The sequence below is a fragment of the Tachysurus vachellii genome, chromosome 13, assembly GCF_030014155.1.
Source record: "Tachysurus vachellii isolate PV-2020 chromosome 13, HZAU_Pvac_v1, whole genome shotgun sequence".
NCBI classification, from domain to species: Eukaryota; Metazoa; Chordata; class Actinopteri; order Siluriformes; family Bagridae; genus Tachysurus; species Tachysurus vachellii.
Genome location: NC_083472.1, coordinates 1,509,853 through 1,535,000, shown reverse-complemented (window position 1 = coordinate 1,535,000; position 25,148 = coordinate 1,509,853). Strand labels below are relative to the sequence as shown.

The following is a 25,148-nucleotide window of genomic DNA, read 5'->3' as shown; positions in this document are numbered from 1 at the left end:
TACGTTTTTAATTGCAGAGATGATCCACCTGATCAAAGTGAGGTGAACAGAAGGGGAATAATCTTTGTAAACACAAATACACACATTTTATAATATAGTCTATCTGAGGATATATTTGAAAATAAAATAAAAGTTTGCTTGGAAATCAAAAGTATTGGCCAGGGAAAATAACGTTTTCCTAATTAGTGTATTAGAGTTAAAATCAAATTATTATGGATAAGGAAACCAGCCATCACATATTAATCCATGTTGTTTTATAAAGTAAGGGATTGTATATGAAGCATACAGTTTGTGGGAGAGTTTAATGCAACTATATACTAATGACTTAGTGGTCAACTGGCTCCTATCTTCACCCATATCTTCAACAGGAGCTGTGTGAAGTCCCCTCCTGCTTTAAACTCTCCACAATCATCCCCAAGGAACCTGAATGACTACATAACAGAACAGATGCTGGATCTCCTACAGTTTGCCTACCGAGCAAACAGATCAGTGGATGACGCAGTCACCATTGGGCTGCACTACATTCTATAACATCTTGACTGCCCAGAGACATATTCATGGATTCTGTTCGTCGACTTCAGTTTGGCTTTTAATACGATAATTCCGGAAATTTTCCACTCCAAACTCCTAAAGCTCACTATACCCCCTGCCATCCGTCAGTGGATCACCAGGCAGGAAACAACAGCATGTGAGGGAGGTGTTACCTCCAGTATTTGGACAGTCAGCACTGGCGCTCCTCAGGGATGTGTCCTCTTTCCATTGCTATTCTCCCTCTATAACTAATGCACTTCAAGTGGCCCAACTGTTAAACTCCTGAAGTTTGCAGATGATACTACGCTCATCGGTCTCATCCAAGATGGCGACGAGTCGTTATACCAGCAGGCGGTGAAGCGGCACGGTGCTATGGTGCAGTCAGAACATTCTAGAGCTAAACACCCTCAAAACCGTGGAGATGATAGTGGACTTTAGTAAAGACCCCTCAACACTACTCCCCCTCACAATATCCAACAGCTCTGTGTCATCTGTGGAGACCTTCAAGTTTCTGGGCACTACCATTTCCCAAGGCCTGAAATGGGAGTCCAGCATAAACTACTGTACATTATCAAAAAGGCCAAGCAGAGGATGTACTTTCTACGCCTAAGTTTGGTCTGCCACAGGAGCTGTTGTTGCTGTTCTACACTGCAGTCGTTGAATCTGTCCTGTTCACATCCATCACCATCTGGTTTGGTGCAGCAACAGAACAGGACAGAAACAGACTGCAACACACAGTAAAAACAGCAGAACAAAATAATTGGTGCCCCCCTGCCCACCCCCCAGGACTTGTATGACACAAGAACCAGAAACCAGGCAGGAAAAATCACTACTGACCCTTTGACAACCTCTTTCAGCTCCTCCCTTCTCTCAGGCACTACAGAACTTTGTTTACCCAAACTGCCAGACACAGGAACAGTTTCTTTCCCCAGACAATCACCCTGATTAACACCTCACCATAATTATATTCACTGCTTCATATCTATAAGCACTGCATTATCAGAACTGTCAGTCATCACATCATTCGTGTACGTTACACACACTACTGCTGCTGTATACTGACCAAAACGCATAATATTGCACAATATTGTTATTTGCACTACCGTGCACTTCTCACACTTTATGTACATAACTGATCTGTCATATATTCTGTATTCATATTTAATACTCATAATGTCTATATTGTATCTCATTGTTTGTTTTGTCTTGTATAGTTCAAGCTAAATGTGTAGTATAGTGTTATGTCTGTACTTTGGAGAGTCACCAACAGCTGGAACCAAATTTCTTGTGTGTAAACAAACTGGGGGTCACGGTGGCTTAGTGGTTAACACGTTCGCCTCACACCTCCAGGGTTGGGGTTCGATTCCTGCCTCCGCCTTGTGTGTGTGGAGTTTGCATGTTCTCCCCGTGCCTCGGGGGTTTCCTCCGGGTACTCCGGTTTCCTCCCCCGGTCCAAAGACATGCATGGTAGGTTGATTGGCATCTCTGGAAAATTGTCTGTAGTGTGTGAGTGTGTGTGAGTGAATGAGAGTGTGTGTGTGTGTGTGTGTGTGTGTGTGTGTGTGTGCCCTGCGATGGGTTGGCACTCCGTCCAGGGTGTATCCTGCCTTGATGCCCGATGACGCCTGAGATAGGCACAGGCTCCCTGTGACCCGAGGTAGTTCGGATAAGCGGTAGAAAATGAATGAGTGAGTGAGAGTGTAAACAAACTAATTCTGATAGCAGCAGCGCCTCCGGTCCACTAGGCGGCACTGCAGGTCAATTATGTATTTAAAGAAATTCAACAATAATGTTGTGTGGAATTTCCCGCTGTCTGGTTGAATCTTTGTGCGTTTGTTTATTATACAGTAAACAATATAAGTGCATTAAATTTTGTAATTATGTCTGTGTTTGATGTTTTTTTTTTTAGTAATCTGTCATAGCAGAATCTGAGTCAAAGAAGAATAACCACCACCGAAGAAAACGCTGTTTCCGGAAATAGTCCATGTGGATGTTTTTAGTGCGAATTTTTGTCTGTTAAAAAGATAAAAATGGGCAAAAAGGGAAAAAAGGACAAGAAGGTAAAGGGAGCAGAAAAGACGGCAGCAAAAATGGAGAAAAAGGTTTCAAAGAGATCGAAAAAAGAAGAGGTGAGAAGTGACTTTGGCAATAATAAAGATCCTGATTTATTTATCATTAGTGTGTTATCATGATGTCAGTGTTAGTGTTAGTGTTAATGTGATAAATGTGTTAGTGTTAATGTGATAAATGTGTTAGTGTTAATGTGATAAATGTGTTAGTGTGATCCTGTGTCAGTGTGATCCTGTGTCAGTGTGATCCTGTGTCAGTGTGATCATGTGTCAGTGTTAATGTGATAAATGTGTCAGTGTGATCCCGTGTCAGTGTCAGTGTGTTAGTGTTAATGTGTTAGTGTTAGTGTGATCCTGTGTTAGTGTGATCCTGTGTTAATGTGATCCTGTGTCAGTGTGATCCTGTGTCAGTGTGATCCTGTGTCAGTGTGATCCTGTGTCAGTGTGATCCTGTGTCAGTGTGATCCTGTGTCAGTGTGATCCTGTGTCAGTGTGATCCTGTGTCAGTGTGATCCTGTGTCAGTGTGATCCTGTGTTAATGTGATCCTGTGTCAGTGTGATCCTGTGTCAGTGTGATCCTGTGTCAGTGTGATCCTGTGTTAGTGTGATCCTGTGTCAGTGTGATCCTGTGTCAGTGTTAGTGTTAATGTGATAAATGTGTTAGTATTAATGTGATAAATGTGTTAGTGTGATCCTGTGTCAGTGTGATCCTGTGTCAGTGTGATCATGTGTCAGTGTTAATGTGATAAATGTGTCAGTGTGATCCCGTGTCAGTGTCAGTGTGTTAGTGTTAATGTGTTAGTGTTAGTGTGATCCAGTGTTAGTGTGATCCTGTGTTAGTGTGATCCTGTGTTAGTGTGATCCTGTGTTAATGTGATCCTGTGTCAGTGTGATCCTGTGTCAGTGTGATCCTGTGTCAGTGTGATCCTGTGTCAGTGTGATCCTGTGTCAATGTGATCCTGTGTTAGTGTGATCCTGTGTTAATGTGATCCTGTGTTAGTGTGATGAATGTGTTAGTGTTAATGTGATAAATGTGTTAGTGTGATCCTGTGTCAGTGTGATCCTGTGTCAGTGTGATCATGTCAGTGTTAGTGTTAATGTGTTAATGTTAATGTGATAAATGTGTTAGTGTGATCATGTGTTAGTGTTAATGTGATAAATGTGTTAGTGTGATCCTGTGTCAGTGTGATCCTGTGTCAGTGTGATCCTGTGTCAATGTGATCCTGTGTCAATGTGATCCTGTGTCAATGTGATCCTGTGTTAGTGTGATCCTGTGTTAGTGTGATCCTGTGTTAATGTGATCCTGTGTTAGTGTGATGAATGTTATCAGATCTGCAGACTTTTATTCTTTTTAGTGAAAAGTAATTAACTGTAATTACTGAAATAATTACAGTTACAAATGAATGTATTAATAAAAATATCTAATAATTTCTATACAAACATTTGTGATGTTTCAGCTCCATTAAACACACACAGATGTGACATTTAACCCTTTAGTTCATGTCAATTCTCTTCAATTTATTAGATTTATGTTTTTGATTATTTTAATTTCTTTGTTGCTGCTATAGTGTAATGTGCTCTTCCTCTTCTTCCTCTTCCTCTTCTTCTTCCTCTTCTTCCTCTTCCTCTTCTTCACAGTAGCAGTAGGGTTGATTTCTTTAACATTGCTGTTGGTCATATAAGATTATAAGATCACAAAATCTCCAGACAGGTAATAAATCTAGTTGTTCAGTTTCCTGTGTTTTTTAACAGGAGGATCTCGAGACTCTAATCGCCGAGTTTCAGTTACTGGATGCGAAGAAAACGCAGGTTGTGGAGACCGTGTGTCCTCCTCCGTCTCCGAGGTGCACATTAATAAAGCTTCTTCCCATTTTGAAACATGTGACTGTATGATGTTTATAATGTGTGATGTGTGCTGTGTTCAGGCTGAACGCATCTCTGAGCGCACATCCTGAAAAAGACGAGCTCATTCTGTTTGGTGGAGAATTCTTCAACGGGAAAAAGGTCAAATGGAGGAAAAGATCTCTGACACGAGCAACAGATTCATTTCCATCTTGGAATCTTGGACCATTACATAATGTAACTGTAATATTTAGTTCTACCTGACACCTTTTTTTAAATTTCAGACCTTCCTGTACAACGACCTGTTCTTCTACAACATAAAGAAGAATTCATGGGTAAAATCCGACATCCCGAACCCTCCTCCACGCCGCTGCGCTCACCAGGTAACATCCGAATGGAGAAGTTTACTGTTTGATCGCGTGTGGAAGGAGTCTCCAGTGTCTGTGCTGTGTAACAGTGAAGGGTGAAGCTGTGTTCAGTTTCAGGACAGTAAAGTGTGTTCTCTCTCTCTGTGTGTGTGTGTGTGTGTGTGTGTGTTTGTGTGTGTTTGTGTGTGTTTGTGTGTGTGTGTGTTTGTGTGTGTGTTTGTGTGTGTGTGTGTGTGTGTTTGTGTGTGTGTGTGTGTGTGTAGGCGGTGGTGGTGCCCCAGGCAGGGGGTCAGTTGTGGGTGTTTGGAGGCGAGTTTGCGTCCCCTAATGGAGAACAGTTCTATCACTACAAAGACCTGTGGGTTCTTCACCTCAACACACAAACCTGGGAACAGATCAAGTAAGAACAAGCAACACACACACATACACACACTGACTCTCTCACACACACACACATACTGACTCTCACACACACACATACACACACTGACTCACACACACACACACACACTGACTCACTCACACACTGGCTCACACACGGACTTACATACTGACTCACACTGACTCACACACTGACTCACACACTGACTCACTCATTGATTTACACATTGACTCACACACTGACTCACTCACTCACACACTGACTCACTCACACACTGACTCACACACTGACTCACTCATTGACTCACACACTGACTCACACACTGACTCACACACTGACTCACTCATTGACTCACACACTGACTCACTCATTGACTCACACACTGACTCACACACTGACTCACACTCTGATTCACTTATTGACTCTCACACTGACTCTCACACTGACTCACACACTGACTCACACGTTGACACACACTGACTCACACGTTGACACACACTGACTCACACACTGACTCACACATTGACACACACTGACTCACACATTGACACACACTGACTCACACACTGACTCACACATTGACACACACTGACTCACACATTGACTCACACATTGACTCACACACTGACTCACACACTGACTAACACATTGACACACACTGACTCACACATTGACACACACTGACTCACACTATGACTCACACACTGACTCACACATTGACACACACTGACTCACACATTGACTCACACATTGACTCACACACTGACTCACTCATTTCCTCAGTCTCTCTCTCAGGGTTTTTTGCTTGTATAAATAAATCCTTTCTAATAATTTCTAAGTTAAACTCTTCAGCGTTACACTGTACTTCTGTACATCTAATTTACAGATGTTGTTGAATTTACAGACAATTTTATTAAAAACATTTAAAATGCTGTATTTATTTTCTGGAAAGGGAAAAAAGTGCAGGTTTTATTGATTCTGCTGCTTAAACAGCAAACCAACATTTTTCAAGACAGTTTAATTAATTAAGACGCTTTATTGTATTCACTTGTCTGCTAAAAAGTGTGTGTGTCTCTGTGTGTGTCTCTGTGTGTGTCTCTGTGTGTGTGTGTGTGTGTGTGTGTGTGTGTGTGTGTGTGTGTCTCTGTGTCTCTGTGTCTCTGTGTCTGTGTGTCTGTGTGTGTCTGTGTGTGTCTGTGTGTCTGTGTGTGTGTGTGTCTGTGTGTCTGTGTGTGTGTGTGTGTCTGTGGGTCTCTGTGTCTGTGTGTGTGTGTGTCTGTGGGTCTCTGTGTCTGTGGGTCTCTGTGTCTGTGTGTCTCTGTGTCTGTGTGTCTCTGTGTCTGTGTGTCTCTGTGTGTGTGTGTGTCTGTGTGTGTGTGTCTTGGGGGCATTTGTGTCTTGGGGGCGTGTGTGTGTTTGTGTGTGTTTAGAGCTCCTGGCGCCCCCTCTGGCAGAAGTGGACATCGCATGGTGCTGTGTAAAAGGCAGCTCATTGTGTTTGGTGGATTTCACGAGAGCATCAGGTACTAAACTAAATTCACTCCTTCATTATTCATTCCATGTAGAAATAACTAAAGATGAACAGATGCTTGTTAATTTACAGTAACGCGCTCAGAGATGTGGAGGTGATCTTATATTTTACTAAAATATTAACATGAACACTGCATGAAAGGGTTAAAATCAGCTGTCAGTGTAAATGTGGAACATTCCAGAGAACAGAATTTACATAAACATCTAAATAAGTTTTGTCTATTAATTTAAATTTGTTTCTTTTAATGCTGGAGCTGAAGGCTGATGGAAGCTTCATGTCAGATTAAATGGAAGCTCGTACTGTGTACAAGTGTGTAGAGAAAAGTTTTTATAATAATAATAATAATAATAATATAACTAATAATTATATATCAATTTATCTATGACAAAATTGTTTGAGCCCATTGGTGAATCTGATTAATGAAAAATCTGAAAATGTTTAAAATTTGAAAAGCAGAGAAATTATTAATATCAAAATGATGAAAGTTGAAATAAAGTATAAAATAAATAAAGAAATAAAAAGCATATGGTCGCTGTTGATGATGTAAATGTCACTGTGTGTTCAGGGATTATATTTACTATAACGATGTTCACTCATTTAACCTGGACACCTTCACCTGGTCCCGATTGGCCCTGTCTGGCTCCGCCCCCTCACCACGCTCCGCCTGTCAGATGACCGCCACGCCCGACTCCGGAGGTGTCATCATCTACGGAGGCTACTCTAAATCTGTACGTCTTTACTGACTGAATTTGAAGTTACTCTCAGCCTTGTGTTTTGGAGTAGACGAGTTTATCACATCAGTCCTGATCAGATTGTAATGATGATAGTAATTGTGTAATAATTGTGATACTGTGACGGTAAACTGGACAGTGAACAGAAAATCAACAGCAAATGTTGTTAGTGAGGAAATGAATGAAACATGACATAAAGAAAGTGTTGAAGTTACAGATTATAAAGATTTCACTCTTTCACCAGAGAGCCAAGAAGGATGTGGATAAAGGGACGATCCACTCAGACATGTTTCTGATGAAGAAAGAGGAGCAAGGTAACATCTGCTAATAATCCAGATTAAAGAAGTGAGATTACGTCCGCTAATAATCCAAATCAAAGAAGAGTGAGAACATCTGCTAATAATCCAGATTAAAGAAGTGAGATTACGTCCGCTAATAATCCAGATTAAAGAAGTGAGATTACGTCCACTAATAATCCACATTCAAGAAGAGTGAGATAACATCCGCTAATAATCCAGATTAAAGAAGTGAGATTTCGTCCGCTAATAATCCAGATTAAAGAAGTGAGATTACGTCCGCTAATATTCCAGATCAAAGAAGAGTGAGATAACATCCGCTAATAATCCAGATTAAAGAAGTGAGATTACGTCCACTAATAATCCAGATTAAAGAAGAGTGAGAACATCCGCTAATAATCCACATTCAAGAAGAGTGAGATAACATCCGCTAATAATCCAGATTAAAGAAGTGAGATTACGTCCACTAATAATCCAGATTAAAGAAGAGTGAGATAACATCCGCTAATAATCCACATTCAAGAAGAGTGAGATAACATCCGCTAATAATCCAGATTAAAGAAGTGAGATTACGTCCGCTAATAATCCAGATTAAAGAAGAATAAATTATCACCTTTTAATCCAGCTCTTTATGAGAATCTCAGAAATTTTAATTTTTGAGATATTTTATTTAAACTCAACGTCCTGATTAGACAACAGCAAGTCCTAACAGTTATAAAATATCACTTAGAGTTGTAATAATTGTAATAAGAGTTGTAATAAGTTTTAGGACGTAACAGTTTTAATAACATTACAAATGTCATTAATATGACAGTTAATACATTAATAAATTACATAACTTTAATATTTATACATTAAGATTCATGAATGTGAAATTAATATTAAATAGAATTAAAGGTTCTAATTAATATGTAATTAATACGGATGTTTAGTGAGCAGTAATTATTGATTGAACACTTTTATAGTAATAGAATTGAATGAATACAGATTGTTTTAAACATTAATTACATAAGATGTATAACAAATATAATGAATAGGAATATTAACTCGTTATATTTCTAATAAATGCTGATGCAGTTTGTGTGTGTAAGTGCAGGTGTCAGTAATAATTATTAATAATTCATTAATAAGTCAGTAAGTGTGTGTGTGTGTGTGTGTATGTGTGTGTGTGTGTGTGTGTGTGTGTGTGTGTGTGTATGTGTGTGTATGTATATGTATGTATGTGTGTGTGTGTGTGTATGTGTGTGTGTATGTATGTATGTATGTGTGTATGTATGTGTGTGTGTGTGTGTGTGTGTGTGTGTATAGAGAAGTGGTCATGGAGTCGCGTGAACCCTTCAGGTGTCAAGCCTCCTCCTCGCTCAGGTTTCTCTCTGGCTGTGGGGCCGGTGGGACGAGCCATCCTCTTTGGAGGAGTGCGTGATGAGGAAGACGAGGAGACGCTGGAGGGAGATTTCTTTAATGATCTTTACCTGTACGACATTAACAAGAACCGCTGGTTCCCAGGACAACTCAAGGTCCAAAACCTATCTATGTATTTATGTCTTATAACCTAACATCATATCCACCTTTAGGGGCCTTTATTGTGTACTTAATGCTCGTCGTACAGGGGAACAAGTCGGAGAAGAAAAAGCGGCGGCGAGGGAAGAAAGCGGGAGAAGATGGAGGACCGGAGAACGAAGCGAAGCAGGAGAGCGGCGAAGAAGCAGAACAACCGAAGGAAATTGTGAAGGAGATCGTCACTGAGGACGGAACGGTGATGACCATAAAACAGGCGATCCCCGCGGCTCAAGAGAGCGAGGACGAGGACGAGGACGAGGAGGATGAGGAAGAGGAGGCTCGTTTGGTGGAGCCGTCCCCGAGGTCGAACGCCATGGCAGCAGTAAAACACGGGAAGCTGTATTTGTACGGAGGCATGTTCGAGGTGGGAGACCGTCAGTTCACCCTGAACGACCTGTACTGCCTCGACCTGCATAAGATGGACCAGTGGGAGGAGCTGGTGGAGATGGACCCCAGTACGTCAAGCCTAGTTTATCTAGAGTTTTACAAGTGGGGCGATACGTCGAATATATCACATCACCATCATTGTCTGAGGATTTCCTGTGATATGTGATATATAGGCTTACAGTGCAGTCGTGTTGGTTAAAAATACATCAATTACATACTGCTTTATTATTAATAACTCACCGTAATATGTCGTGACGTCATTTAGGACACTGACAATGTTATATAAATCATATGGCAGACAGACATAAAGCTTAGACAAACACACGTTTTATAGAAATGTTAAATTTCCTTAAAAAGGGTGCATTTTAATAATTTACCCCAAAATATACCGCATATAAAAATGTCTCATTTTGTAACATACACACAAGAATTAGCAAGAAAACATGAGCAAAAAAAATTGAATGTGTTCAGGAAATGTGTTTATTATGATCACTTTCTTGTTCAGCTTTTAAATCCAGGTGCAGAACACATGCAGAAATATCTACAGATGATTTCCTGTTTCATTACAGAAACTCAAGAGTGGCTCGAAGAATCGGAATCAGAAGATGACGGTGAGGAAGAGGAAGGAAAAGCAGGTGAAGATGAGGAGGAAGAGTCCACTGAGGAGGAGGAGGAGGAGGAGGAGAGTGATGATGAAGGTGGTAAGAGTTGGGGGGGAAAATGGGAGAACAAAATATAAGAATACGAAGTTGTCCTCCAGAGTCTGTGTCCAGCAGGTGGCGATAAAGAGCCTCATGAATGTTTTACTACTTGTGTCGGTGTCAGTCAACGAATTTGTTCAGTGAACACAGCCTCAGCACAGTGTCCTGCTCGGGTTAGGGTTAGTGTTAATGATGCTAAAGTAATCGGTGCACTCCGTCAGCTCCATGTGCTAAAGGAGACACTAAAGCTGTTTGTAGTTTGTGAGACTTTTACCTGTCTGTCACTGTTCTTTTTTTTTTAATGTCCCCTTAAAATGACTTAAACATCTACAGGAATAAAAAAGGCTGATCCTTAACACTCGTATGTCCACACTTGTGTGTTTCAGAGGATGAACATCCCCCTGTAAAGTCCGACGAGAGCGTGAGCGAGTATCAGAGTCGGACCGAGGCGTACTGGCAGCGACTGGCTCGAACCAACATGGGCCCCGACGCCAAGGACAAGAAAGTCAACAAGGTGGGGCTCGCCATGGCCAAGGTGTTCTATGAGGAGCAAGCATAGCAGAGGCTGTTTATAGTGTGTGTGTGTGTGTGTGTGTACAGTTATAAATGTTATAAATTCTCTTTGACATATACGAGGATTTCTGCTCAATAAAACATCTCTATTCTTCTTGTCTCTTTTTCTTCTTGTGTTTCATGATTTTTTGTTGTAAAGTAAACTATAGTTTAGACGTCACTAACACTGACTTCTGTAAGAACAGATTCGCAGACACGAGCTAGCGCGACTGTTCTACACCTAGCCATGTTCTCTCTGATGAATGTAACTCGCTGTGTTAATTAAAAAAAGCTGACACTTTATAAACCATAAAAAAAATGAACTCGACCATATTCCATATGACCCCAAGGTGACGAATCGACGCCTTCTAAAGCGACACGATAGTCATGTGAGAAAATTACAGATATATTAAACGGACCAATGGGGTTTTTAGCATCAGGAACGTCTACAGCAGGTTATGAAGCATGGCATGAGCATGACTTCTGAAACTCATGTGAGAAGTGATGCAGAAGCAAAGAAGCCCATGAATGCACCTATAACAGTTGGCTGGAAGCAACGGTTTATAGTTTATTTATTTTTATATGTAATTGTTATTGAGCCAATGAATCAGGTTTATTCCTTTGGTTGTTGGTGAACTTCATCTGAATTTGAGTTATTAAAACTCGTTAATGTCCACGTTGTGTTTGTTCATAAGTAATTTCATATATATAAAACAATTATCTTTACATAATTAACTCATTTCACTTGGAACTTATGCTTTTAAAGAGGGTTTTTTTTTGGCGCCGCACCAACGCTTTGTTTAGTCCTTCATCATTTGAATCCTTGCTCGTTTTGACAGCAGATTTTATAGTCTTTTTTTACAGTATTTTTTTATAGTCACATTTTATCTGGGGGGTCACGGTGGCTTAGTGGTTAGCACATTTGCCTCACACCTCCAGGGTCGGGGTTCGATTCCCGCCTCCGCCTTGTGTGTGTGGAGTTTGCATGTTCTCGCCGTGCCTCGGTTGTTTTCTCCGGGTACTCCGGTTTCCTCCCCCGGTCCAAAGACATGCATGGTAGGTTGATTGGCATCTCTGGAAAATTGTCCGTAGTGTGTGATTGCGTGAGTGAATGAGTGTGTGTGTGTGTGCCCTGTGATGGGTTGGTACTCCGTCCAGGGTGTATCCTGCCTTGATGCCCGATGACGCCTGAGATAGGCACAGGCTCCCCGTGACCCGAGGTAGTTCGGATAAGCGGTAGAAGATGATGAAATGAAAACATTTTATCTGCTTTGTTTTAGTTTTTGTCGACCAAATAAAATATGATTTTAGTCGACTAAAATGTATCGGGTTTGATGTACATGTAATTTAGTTAAACTATTGTAATATACAGAATACCTAACTTTAAATGAAATAAAACCTAGTGGTAAAAACTATATGGTTTATAACTGGGTCACGGTGGCTTAGTGGTTAGCACGTTCGCCTCACACCTCCAGGGTTGGGGGTTTGATTCCCGCCTTGTGTGTGTGGAGTTTGCATGTTCTCCCCGTGCCTTGGGGGTTTCCTCCGGTTACTCCGGTTTCCTCCCCCGGTCCAAACACATGCATGGTACAGTAGGTTGATTGGCATCTCTGTAAAATTGTCCGTAGTGTGTGATTGCGTGAGTGAATGAGAGTGTGTGTGTGTGCCCTGTGATGGGTTGGCACTCCGTCCTGGGTGTATCCTGCCTTGATGCCTGGTGACGCCTGAGATAGGCACAGGCTCCCCGTGACCCGAGGTAGTTCGGAAAAGTGGTAGAAAATGAGTGAGAGAGTGAGAGTGGTTTATAACTGTCAGGAATGGCTCGGACTATTCCCTGCCTGAACTCTAGGGGGACATTCTGCCAGACTGTGTTTGTCTGTGCCATGTGCCTTTGTTATTGTTTGGTGTTCAGGTGTATTAGCCCTGCCCTGTCCTTAACCCCTTCCGCCTCTGTACACCTGTTCCTTTGGAACAGTCAGCCTCCTTTCTACTGTCTCCATCATTAAGATAAAGTCATCTTCAGTTGTTGTGACTGGTAATGTGGCCAATCCATCTTGCTATGACCTCCTCCTTAGTCTGTTGTGCATTAAAATGAGCTGCTGAAATACTCTGTTGGGATGATGTACTAGATTTATTTACACTCAGTGGCCCATCCTTCCCATCTGAGGTCTTCTGTATCTGTGAAGTAGAAAGATAGAGAAGAAATCAGGTTTAATCTTGTTCTGTCCGTACAAGCTCCGACTGTCTTTCGTGCCATGAAGATTTTGGACCTCCACTGAGATGAGGACGACTCTGTGAGGACTCTGTGAGGATCCTCAGGCATCTAGTCGGGATATCCTTAGTTGTGATATGTGAAGAAAAGAAATATACAGTACATGTGGTGATAATAAAGGCTTCTATTCTATTCTATTTAGAGATGTTCCAGCTCCAGTTAGACTCTGCTATACTAAAAAGGAAACGTGGTCTCCATGTGGTCTTTGAGGACAACATCCTCCTCATCAATACAACATTTATCAGACTGTATATTTATAATCACACCCCCAGTGTCACCCATATGAGGATGAGGTTCCCCTTTGTGTCTGGTTCCTCTCAAGGTTCCTTCCTTTACCATCTAAGGGAGTTTTTCCTCCCCACAGTCACCTGAGTCACCTCAGACTTGCTCATTGGGGATAAATACAAACACATTTAAATATATCTAATATTAATCTGGAATTTTGTATTATATTAATCTTTATATTATTCTTTATCGTTTAGGGCTTAAAACCTAAACAAACAGATTCGTTCACAAACATAACATCACTATTTTACATTAAATAAAAACGTGCATTCTTTATTTTGTAATATAACCGATTTAATTTGAGGAAACCAACAAATAGTATTTATTATCTTTTATGGGTTTAGCTTATCTTGACATAAAACGTGAAAATGACCCGTATATCATCTCTTCTTTATCTCCCAGATGTTTCATTATAGTTTGTCAGACAGACACCCAATGAGACGCGTCTCCAGGTGATTATGACGTCACTCACACGTCACAACGCGCCGAGATCAACTCTGATTGGACCTTTTCCAAAAAAAGTCCCTCACTCACACTTTCGTTTTGTTTTTATCAGTTCATGTAATTAATTTGTGTTTAATATTTAATAATAATAATAATAATAATAATAATAATAATAATAATATTCTAACAATTTATAGAATCTGAACTGCGTAACTATTTTAAAGACTTATAATAAATTCATTTTCATAATAATTTTTTTTTTTAAGATTGCTGTAGATTCTGTTGCTAGGAGACGCTGTGACATCATAATGACTTGCATAATTCAGAACACTTTGTAGAATCATCCATTGGTCGCTGCAGAGTGACATTGTGCATTGTGTGTGTGTGTTGTGTTACGTTCCATGAGGATTGTTCAGCAATGGAAATCGTAATGGGCTTCTTTCAGTTTTTGCGGAGGGTGAGAAAGGATCAGAGATGATGGTTTACAAAGAATACGTTGGTTTGACTTGAATTATTTTTGGTCACACTGAGATAAGGAGAAGACAATAACATTGGTGTATTTGTGAGCAGAAAAAGAAGAACAAAGTGAAGCTGTTCAGAGATGATAAAGACAAGACCAAACTTACTGAAAGGTATTTAAATAAATAAATAAATAAATAAATAAATAAATAAATGTTAAATGTTAAACATGTGGTTCAGGTGCTAATTGCCCCAGACTCAGAGTTTTGTGTCTTTTAGTAAGCACCGCACTGGGAAGGTTGCCAGGTCAGTTTATTTAAACCAGATGCTGCTTTGGAAGAAAGCTGCAGGTGTGAAGAACATGTTCCATTTTTAACGAAACTTCTGACACTTATTTTACTCGAATGACCATCTAAATGTCAGAACGACTTTAAATGTTGTAAAAACAAGTCAGATAGAAAATTGTCAAGTCTTCAACAGTAAGTTTTTGTGGACTTACCAAAAACCCAGGACAAGTAAAAGAATAAATAGTTTCCTGCTGTATTAAGAACTCGGTAATCTGCAGGCTGGTTGTCAATTAAAGTTGATTAAACGAATAAATGGAAGTGTTTATTCGATGTTGGAGCAGGCAATCTGAATTAACTACACCTACACCACATCTTAACTACACCTTTTAATATTTAATTTGAACTGAAATTGATTTAAAGCATGGTGCAGCACATGGCAGCAGAGCCGATCGGCCCTATACGCTCACTACGCAAGTTGCGTAGGGCCCCGAAAATTACGCAAGGCCCCGCCTCCCCCTGCCTCATTTTACAGTGCATGTTAATGTTTACTGTGTAGATGACAATATGAAGTGGAGCTATCCGTCTGGCCATGAAAAGAGAAAAAAGAAACAAAATGAGAGTGAAATGTGAGAACAGCAGTCAGGTAAACTTGTGTTCTCTTCAGGTTTGATGTCAGTAAGAGCAAATAACAGTAAAGTTAAGTTGATGTGATTCTGTCTCTAGTCTCTATCTGACTAGCTACATTAGCTGTGCAGTGCTGCCAGTGCATCTCTTGGCCTGTCTGTCTGTCACACAACAATTTATTGCATGAACATTCACGTGAATAGCAGCATCATCTGTGTGGGGACCAGTACAAAAAGGTAGCGTGATAGCGCTCCTAAATGACAATGTTTATAGTCTCCCAATCAAGGTTACAACAACGTTAATGCAATATGGTAACCAATGGATTTACATTGGAATGGTCATAATGCCAGGTCAATGCAAGGTTTTTTTTTTGTATTGTGTTTATCAAACTCTATCAGTTTTACCAGGGATGAAGTGCTGAACACACCACAAAATCGATTATACGGACATTCTGCTAACATTGTATGTGGTGGAACAGCGGCGCTGATCGAACGCGTCCAGAGGCGCAGACGGAGGAAGCGCGTCTTTGCGCACATGAAGCTCAGACAGCGAGGATTTCGTATGACGCTGATCAGCATCCACCTGGCGAACCTTCACTCTCCACCCAACAAAACGGATCAACTCCTTCTGCTGTCCCGGAAAAAAACAAGGATTTTTCACGCTCTACTGCTCTGTGTTTCACAGAAACCGGTCTGAACGACGCCACGCAGCACAGCGCGCTCCATCTGCAGAGCTTTCAGCTGTTCGGAGCGGAACGTGACGCAGAACCAACGGGGAGATTCTACATCAGTGAAAGGTGGAGTACAGATATATCAGTGTTGAACAAGATGTGCTGCCCAGATCTACTCTCCGATCTACTCACAGATTTACTCATTCATTATTGTGTGTTTTGATAAAAGGGACAGAACAACACCCGGACTCTTATAATAATTCTTAGGGACTTTGGGTCTCTCTGATCACCACCTGGTTCATCTTATAACAACCTACAAGCAAAAACGGATATCTGTTAAACCTGTAGTAAAGATTGTAAAGAGATGGACACCTAAACAGAACTACTGCCGGCTGTCTGGACGAGCTCACTGGGACTGGAACTTCATATATCGGTTTCTGTAAGGACATACAGTACTCTATGTATCCCTACCAGACGTCATCTAACATTCAACAATGATAAGTCATGGTTTAGAGCAAAACTCAGACACCTTCGTCAGGCCAAAGAGGATGCCTACAGAAATGGAGACAGGGTCTTGTACAATAAGGCCAGGAACATACTGAATAAGGAGTTTAGAGCGGCTAAGAAGAGCTACACTAAAAGGTTCAGCTTCAGTCTGGAAAGGTTTAAATGCCATCACCAATTATAATACACCATCCCTCAGCACTGTGGCGAATCAACAACTTGCTGAAGACCTGAATGAGTTTTTTGTAGATTTGAAACCCCCCCACACCCATTCTGATCATCTCTTTACACAACCTTTAACACCTCCAGTAACTCTCTAGATCAGTGAAGATGATGTGTGCCGGTTCTTCGGAAAGAACAAAAAAAGAAAGGCACCAGGCCCAGATGGTGTGACATCAACCTGTCTGAAAACGTGTGCTGACCAGCTGGCCCCATCTTCACACAGATCTTCAACATATCACTGGAGCTATGTGAAGTGTCTGTCTGCTTCAAACTTTCAACCATCATCCTTGTCCCAAAGAAACCCAAGATAACAGAGAATAACCACTACAGACCTGTGACACTGACGTCTGTCGTCATGAAGTTGTCTGAAAAAACGGTTCTGGCTTATCTGAAAGACTTCAGTGGACCCTTACTGGACCCCCTGCAGTTCTCTTACCGAGCAATCAGGTGTATGGATGATGCAGTAAACTTGGGACTGCATTACATCCTGCAACACCTGGATAAATCAGGGACTTATGCAAGGATCCTGTTTGTAGATTTCAGTTCGGCCTTCAACACCATCATTCCAACAATCTTTCAGACCAAACTAACCCAGCTCATTGTTCCTAACTATGTGTCAGTGGATCACCAGCCTTCTGACAGATAGGCAGCAGCTAGTGAGACTGGGGAAATACATGTCAAACATCCGCTCCAACAACACTGGCGTCCCTCAAGGTTGTGTTCTCTCCCCACTGCTCTTCTCCCTTAACACCAAAGACTGCACCTCTAATGACCCCTCTTGTCAAGCTTCTGAAGATTGCGGACGACACCTCAGACGTTTGCCTCGTCAAAGACGGAGACGAGTCTGCCTACAGACAGGAAGTTAAAGAGCTGGCTGTCTGGTGCAGTCACAACAACTTGGAGCTGCACTCCCCCACTCACCATCATGGACAGCACTGTGGCTACAGTGAAGGCATTCAAGTTCCTGGGCTCAACCCTCTACTAGAACCTGAAGCGGGACATTCACATTGACACCACTGTTAAAAAGGCCCAACTTCCTCAGCCAGTTGAGGCAGTTTAACCTACCACAGGAGCTGCTGAAACAGTTCTACTCAGCTGTCATCGACAAACAAAATCAGCAACAAAATCAGACACCAGAAGACTACAGATAACGGTTCGGACTGCCGAAAGGATTATCGGTGCTCCCCTGCCAACCCTCCAAAAAGTTTATATATCCAGAGGCAGGAAAAGAGCTCAGAAAATCACTCTGGAACTCTCACATCCAAGTCATCCACTTTTTGAACGTTTACCATCTGGCTGGTGATACAAAGTCCCATATTCCAGCGCAACCAGCACAAGAACAGTTTCTCCTCCCAGACAATCTACCTGACGAACAGTTATATGTTCCCCTTTACGCAATAACAATGTGCAATACGCTTACATTTAATTGTTATGCAATTAACAATTAACAATGTTAAGCAATTAACCTAGTACTGTACATCCCTGCATATCGTTTTATTCTATTTTATTCTAACATCTATTTATTTTTCAATTTATTTTTTACATTTGTGTATTTTTTTGTCTTTTCATCTTCTTGTACTGGACGTGTATGACACTAAAACAAATTCCTTGTATGTGTAAGCGTACATGGAAATAAAACTTCTGATTCTGAAAACCCCACGCCTCAAGTGGAGAATAATCACTATGTGGTCCAGTCCATTGAAATATGTCCATTTGTTCCTGTTTAACTCCGTCCAGGGTGTATCCTGCCTTGATGCCCAATGACGCCTGAGATAGGCACAGGCTCCATGTGACCCGAGGTAGTTCGGATAAGCGGTAGAAAATGAGTGAGAGAGTGAGAGTGAGTGTTCCTGTTTAAAGATTAGACCCCATCACCAGTCTAATCTTTGACAGAAAAAAAAGAAAAACTGTTCTAATGTATAAAAGTGGTAAGTAAATCTGCTGTCTCTGTTTCTCTATTGCAGCAAGCAGAGACAGACAACAGGGGCAGAAACTCAGCCACAGAAAATACCAGAGGAGGATCACTTGGGGTTGGACACATACTGCAGAGACATAACACCACTGTCTCTGGATCACATCAAGGAAGGTCAAAAAGTAGAGCTGAGTCTATATCTGAGGGAGGATGTTTTAAAGGAGAACGGTCTGGAGGTACAGCTTCAAAACAAAAGCCTACAGGATTTCGAGTTCCTCAAAGTGCTTGGAAGGGGTCGATTCGGTAAGGTCTTTCTGGCTGAACTCAGAGGCACCGATGAGGTGTTTGCACTAAAGATGCTGAATAAAGACAAGATCCACATTTTCAGAGATGTGCTCCACACTATGATGGAAAGACGTGTCATGATCATGGCTACAGATCACCCCTACCTCACACAGCTCTGTTGCTGCTTCCAGACCAAGGATCGTTTGTGCTTTGCTATGGAGTACATGACTGGAGGTGATCTTGCGTACCACATAAGACGCTTGGGTCGATTTGACGAAGCATGCTCCCGGTTTTATGCTGCTGAGATCATCTCTGCTCTCATGTTTCTCCATCGCAACGGGATCATTCATAGAGACCTGAAACCTAGCAACATCCTGTTAGATGCCGAAGGCCACTGCAAGGTTGCTGACTTTGGCTTGTGCAAACAGGGCATTCTAGATGGCAGGACCACCAGCACATTCTGTGGTACACCTCTGTACTTGGCACCTGAGATTATAGTAAAGCGTGAATATGGTGCATCGGTGGACTGGTGGTGTCTAGGTGTTATCATGTACGAGATGATGGTGGGCTATGCTCCGTTTGTTGCTAGCGATAGGCTGCAGTTGTTTGGGTCCATCCTTCAGGATAATCCAGACTATCCTTGTTCGCTGAGCAAAGCGGCAGTAAGAATTCTCAAGGCATTCCTGGTCAAGTGTCCAGAGTCTCGGCTTGGCTGCGTGGCATCCCAGAACAAGGAGGAAGCCATCAAAGTTCATCCATTCTTTAAGGAGATCGACTGGGTACTTTTGGAACAGAGGAAGATTACGCCGCCTTTTAAACCACAAATTACAACCAAAAGGGACAGAGAACGCTTCAAATGTCAGGAGCTCAGGATTACGCCCACTGACGATTCCGTCAAACCATTATGTCAGTACATCTTTAATGACTTCTCCTACTGTAACCCCAGATACTGATTGTTACGCTTGAAAAATAAATCCTTTTTTTTTCCTGTGCTGAATAAAATCAGTTACAGTAAAACAGTTGCAGGTAACGTTGATCATTAATACAATTCTAGGACACACAATGGACTGGAGAAATGATGTGCAAGATATCTGGTTTCTGAGAGTCTGAACAAGAGAAGAAATCAGTTTTCATTGATAACAATCTCTCGGGTTTTATCAAAAACCAGGAAATGTTTAGTTGCACTTCTGTTCTGTGATGAAGAAATAAATCACAATCAGCTACACCTTATTCACTCGTTTGTTCACGTATTCGTTCTGAAGTGGATTAGTGGACATTATTAATGATTTTTTAATAACTCAAGTTTAGATGAAGTTCACCAACAACAAAAAGTCTCTCTCTCTCTCTTTCTCTCTCTCACATACACACACACACACACACACACACACACACACACACACACACATTTCACTAGTCCTGGTAAAAATGTTTAAATACCCACTTAATTTTTTCAAACAGGCATAAAGACAGGGCAAGATTTAAACTATTACATGATAAGTTTTAATAAAAAAAACTGACAGAAAATAAAATTTAACAATAAGGACAGGTTGATGAAGCCAAGGTAATAGTATTTATTTAAATATGGACCTAGGTAGCTAAATAGTAGCTAGCTAGCAAGCTGGCATACATGCTAGCTAGATTTCACAATGAAAGTTGGCTAATATGCTAGTTATGCAGATACATTTACACACTTTTGACAACTCGGTGAGTTTAAAATCCTTATATTTTGTCAGTCAATTAGATAGTTATCTAGTTCTCACTTTAGCTAGCTAAATTCACTATAATTTATTCCCATAAACTGTGTAGTCAGCCGTTCTCCCTCCCATCTGCCCCGTGTGAATTGTGAACGCAGGCAGGTCAGTGAGTTACAGGGCGCTCCATGTCTCCGTCCAGTTTAGGCCAGTAACTAATAGGCCTGTCGACAAGGCCTATGCTGTTATATAGTTTATATAGAATTAAGTTAGCATTAGCAGAGTTGTTTGTTTTGCAGCACTGAGCAGTTATTTTACATAACTTTATCATAAAAAAGTACAAAAGCATTTCCAGATGACAAATATCTGGACATGCCTAGTAGTTAATGTTAATTATTGTTTTCTAAGAACAGAATGTCAAGTCAACGACATCTAGGGTTGCAAAGGGGCGGAAAGTTTCCGGTAAATTTCCTCAAACTTTCCACGGGAACTTAATCTGGGGAATTTTGCGAATATTCCAAATTGGAAACTTTACAGGAATTTATGGAAATTTACAGGAATTATTTGGAAATATAGGGAAATGTATATAAACTATACCATATACAAATACAAACATAATAAACATTTTGTTTGGTCATAAGCAGACATGCATGCAAGCTAATACAAATTTTAAAAATGATCTCTTGACTGATTTAATTGTAAGTAGAACTTTAATTGAATCTTTCATTGAGTAACACATGCATAATAAACATTATTATGCTTGTAATAAACTTAATAATTGTAATAAACATATTTCCCTATAATTGCTGTAAAATGAGAGCATCCCCCACCCTCGCCCTTCTAAAAAAGTCCCAATCAAAATGTAAAATGAAGCATTTTTCCTCAAGCTTATTAGGTCTCTGCTTCTGTGGTAGTCAAGGCCTGGAAAATTGAGGTGAATCCCCCCCTTAAGTGATATATGGAGGGTTTTTTATTTCAGGGGGAGTGAGTGTGTGTGTGTATGTGTGTGTGTGTGGAAGGGTCATCAAATTATCTGTGTATGTGTAACAATCCTAATTTACTGCTTATTAAGAGTTAGTAAGGTAGTTATTAAGTTTAGGTATTGGGTACAATTAAGAATGTAGAATAAGGTAATGCAGAATAATTAATCTGTGCTTAATAAGTCCTAATAAATAGCAAATATTCTATTAATATTCATTCTAATAAGCAACTAGTTAAATGACCCTAAAATAAAGTGTTACTGTGCATGTTATGTAAGAACACAAGTACCTGAAGGGGGTTTGGCCTCAATGGCCTTCCAGTAAGCAGTGTGCTGTGTACAAGTGACCGAACGCAGGGTACAAATTCAACTTAAATCTTGTTGTTTTAAACACAATTATGCTGCAAGATTTTTTTAACTACATTTAATTTCCTTGTTATAGTCAACTCTGCATTTTCTTAAAATTCCCAGTTTATTTCCATATATTCCCGTTAATTCCCATGGAAAGTTTCCAGCCTTGAAAATTCCCGTAATTTTGCGACCCTAACGACATCCCATATAAAAATGGTTTTATTTATATCGATCATAACTCATCAATCATGTCCAGATATTTGACTGGTGGTGGTGTCAGTATGTAGGATGTTATCTAAAGTGTCAGGGACAGGCAAGAAAAGAACGCTTGTATCAATGTGTTAATGCTATTTCTGTAAAATGTTTGTGAAAATTAAATGTAATGTAAATCTCCCAAGAAATTCTGTACAGATACCAAATACTTTGACAATTAATATATACTTTAATACACTTCTGCTAATGCAAGGATTTTGTGTTTGTATTTTTTCCCACACCAAGTCACGCCCCTCCATAAGCCCCTCCTCCATAACCAAAGCCCCGCCCCCCAAAATCTCACTCTAAGCTGAACTCAAAAGTTGGCAGCCCTGGTATCACCACAGCAGGTAGCAGATAGTTTATAAGATATGTTTAATATGTAACAGTGACAAAACATGTAACAGTTTAAATGAGGTTAATATGATAAAAGTGTTAGACTGAAGTATATTTGTTAACTAGCTAGCATGCTAACATATAGTACATACGTTTAATGAAATAAATAAAGACATAAATAACTAAAGATTTTGATAGTTTGTTTACATATAATCTGTGTCATGTTTTTTTTTACACTTAGCAAGTATTACGTGAGGGGGCACGGTGGCTTAGTGGTTAGCACGTTGGCCTCACACCTCCATGGTTGGGGGTTCGATTCCCGCCTCCGCCTTGTGTGTGTGGAGTTTGCATGTTCTCCTCGTGCCTCGGGGGTTTCCGAGTTGAATGAGTGAAGTATTACGTGACTTTAGCTCGCTTACTAACTGTATACGCTATGGTGGTTTTAGCATAAACTACCTAGCATGTTGGCTTAATGTTCTAGCTGCTATCAATTAAAAATTCTTATAGCATCTTACGCAGGTCATGTCTGTTTTAAGTTAGTGGAAAACTGTGCATTTGGTGCAGAAACATTACCACCAGAAACATTAGTCTAGCAATTTTGAGTCTAGATTTTGCAGAAAAACAAAAAACACTGAATGAGAAACAGTTCTGTGGGTGTAAAAAAGAGAGGTTCGAGGAAAATAGCAAGATACTCAATTACTCCCTTTACTCTTTACCGTGGTGAGAAGAAGAGCATCTCAGAAACATCAAACCTTGAGGTGGATGAGCTACAACAGGTGAAGACCTCACTGGGTTTCACTCATTGGCACAGATGCCTTTTTTTTTAAATCTTTAACTGTCTGATTTGGATATTTTTTGCATTAGAGAAAACGAAGCCTTCAGAGATAAACTGTAGGTGTGAGCTGATCAGTGAACAGATTCATTTCATGTACAGCAGACGAGCTGCAGAATCTCTACTGGAGATCGCAGTTTCTCCATCATACGACCTGACCTATTTCTTCATCCAACTGAGCAGAATAAGGCTTGATGAATAATAAATGCAGCGCTGAGAGATGGATGAGGTCACTATGATGCAGCTAAACCCCACCTGGCTGCTCTCCTTGTTCTAATCTGTCATCGTGCACCGAGACACCGTTTTATTTTAACACTTCACTGAAAAAAGACTTGGTTTATATTTACACCTCAAATAGTGACTATTTTAGTAGCTCTGACGTCCTACGGCACATGAAGCAGCAGTCGTCAGAGAGACGTCAGAGGAGGTGTGTGTGTGTGTGTGTTTAACCCTAAGAGGGTTAAGAGAATTTAGAGCTTGTTACAGAACATACTATACCTAATTAAGTGTGGGATGAAGTTCTGAAAAAAATCAGTGTTAGGTTATAACAAAGAGACGGGTTTAGTTAAAGAAACAATCAAGGAAGCTAGGAAAACACTAAACTTGATTCTCCCACCACACACACACACACACACACACACACACACACACACACACACACACAGAGTGAGAAGTACTTAATATCTCCCTGTTTCTCTCCTGAGCTGCTCCACAGATTTAGAGAAACAACCCATAATCCTCTTCTGCTTTGGGATGAAGCTGAGTTGGTCATGGCGATTCTGTTGCAGTAATCTCTGCTGAAATTGGCTTTACGTCCCTGCAGACAGACACACAGACACACAGACACACTGACACACTGACACCATGATCTTCTTTAACATTGTAAAGCTGCTACTCTGAATTCCTTACGATAAATATTTCTGTATTCCTTTGTAATAAAATACAAGAAATTATCATAACAAATGATAAAAGTAGCTGTGACATGTTGATAGTGTAGTTATGTATGCAAATATGTGTGTGTGTGTGTGTGTGTGTGTGTATGTGTGTGTGTGGGCTAATTGTGTGTTAATACTGATTGGGTTTTTAATGAGCAGTTTTTTTCTTTTACAGTTTTTAGTAAAAACTGATGTAGTTTGCATGTTGCAAAAAACCTTTTCTCATAAATAACACTAAGATTTTTCTCTAAGAGATTTCAGCTTCATGTTCTGCAAAACCTCTAAATTAAAACGTAATCATAAACCATTTACTTGGCTCGAGTTCAATTTTAGTGTGTATCAAAGCTACGGTTAAATAAACCAATCAAAACTTCCTGTAGACCTTCAAATTAATGACATTTTTGGCACATTCTGATCATACTTGTGTGTGTGTGTGTGTGTGTGTGTGTGTGTGTGTGTGTGTGTGTGTGTGTGTGTGTGTGTGCGTGTCAGAATATACCATCTCATGCTTCTTGATGGGGGACATATGCTTGTGGTTTACTTCACATTCTTTAGTAGGTGTGTGTGTGTGTGTGTGTGTGTGTGTGTGTGTGTGTGTGTGTGTGCGTGTTTGTCAGACTCGAAGTTAGTCCAGGTTTCTTGAAATGATTATTATTATTATTATTTTTTGGATTTGTTCATTTATTTTGGTTCATTTCATATATTAAAAATATTCGGATTCATTTGTAAGTAAACAAACAGTATTATATTCAGCAGGAAGATTGAGATTATTTACATAACTACTGTTAACAAAATGTAAAAATACACAGCAACAAACAAACAAACAAAATGTACATTTGCATTTTATTTCATTTCAGT

At 40.4% G+C, this 25,148-nt stretch overlaps 3 protein-coding genes across 4 annotated transcripts in view; all 3 read left to right on the top strand.

Annotated features, from left to right (window-relative positions):
* slc7a5 (solute carrier family 7 member 5) overlaps positions 1 to 25,148 on the top strand; it is a 66,436-nt gene that overhangs the window by 27,387 nt on the left and 13,901 nt on the right. The window lies entirely within an intron of this gene.
* klhdc4 (kelch domain containing 4) lies at positions 2,342 to 11,066 on the top strand. Of its 2 annotated transcripts, none has more exons than XM_060885617.1 (12): positions 2,342 to 2,660; positions 4,353 to 4,444; positions 4,526 to 4,604; positions 4,727 to 4,825; positions 5,074 to 5,210; positions 6,623 to 6,715; positions 7,289 to 7,451; positions 7,699 to 7,768; positions 9,059 to 9,267; positions 9,360 to 9,765; positions 10,267 to 10,395; positions 10,785 to 11,066. In XM_060885617.1, the coding sequence occupies exons 1-12, from the start codon at positions 2,562 to 2,564 to the stop codon at positions 10,955 to 10,957; spliced, it is 1,749 nt and encodes a 582-aa protein (XP_060741600.1). In that variant the 5' UTR covers positions 2,342 to 2,561; the 3' UTR covers positions 10,958 to 11,066. The 2 variants fall into 2 exon arrangements, with proteins under 2 accessions (XP_060741600.1, XP_060741599.1); XM_060885616.1 differs by having other exon boundaries at positions 2,344 to 2,660; positions 10,267 to 10,398.
* On the top strand, positions 17,486 to 19,867 carry LOC132855741 (protein kinase C epsilon type-like). The gene is made up of 2 exons (XM_060884927.1): positions 17,486 to 17,598; positions 18,682 to 19,867. Exons 1-2 carry the CDS (start codon positions 17,486 to 17,488, stop codon positions 19,865 to 19,867), a joined length of 1,299 nt encoding a protein of 432 aa, XP_060740910.1.

Excerpts from the sequence above, each read along its gene's own strand:
- klhdc4 (XM_060885616.1), top strand. The coding sequence starts at position 2,562 with ATGGGCAAAAAGGGAAAAAAGGACAAGAAGGTAAAGGGAGCAGAAAAG. Across the intron at positions 6,716-7,288 it reads GGATTTCACGAGAGCATCAG|GGATTATATTTACTATAACG; the intron begins GTACTAAACTAA and ends CTGTGTGTTCAG. Across the intron at positions 10,399-10,784 it reads GGAGAGTGATGATGAAGGTG|AGGATGAACATCCCCCTGTA; the intron begins GTAAGAGTTGGG and ends TGTGTGTTTCAG.
- LOC132855741 (XM_060884927.1), top strand. The coding sequence starts at position 17,486 with ATGACCCCTCTTGTCAAGCTTCTGAAGATTGCGGACGACACCTCAGAC. Across the intron at positions 17,599-18,681 it reads GTTAAAGAGCTGGCTGTCTG|CAAGCAGAGACAGACAACAG; the intron begins GTGCAGTCACAA and ends TCTCTATTGCAG.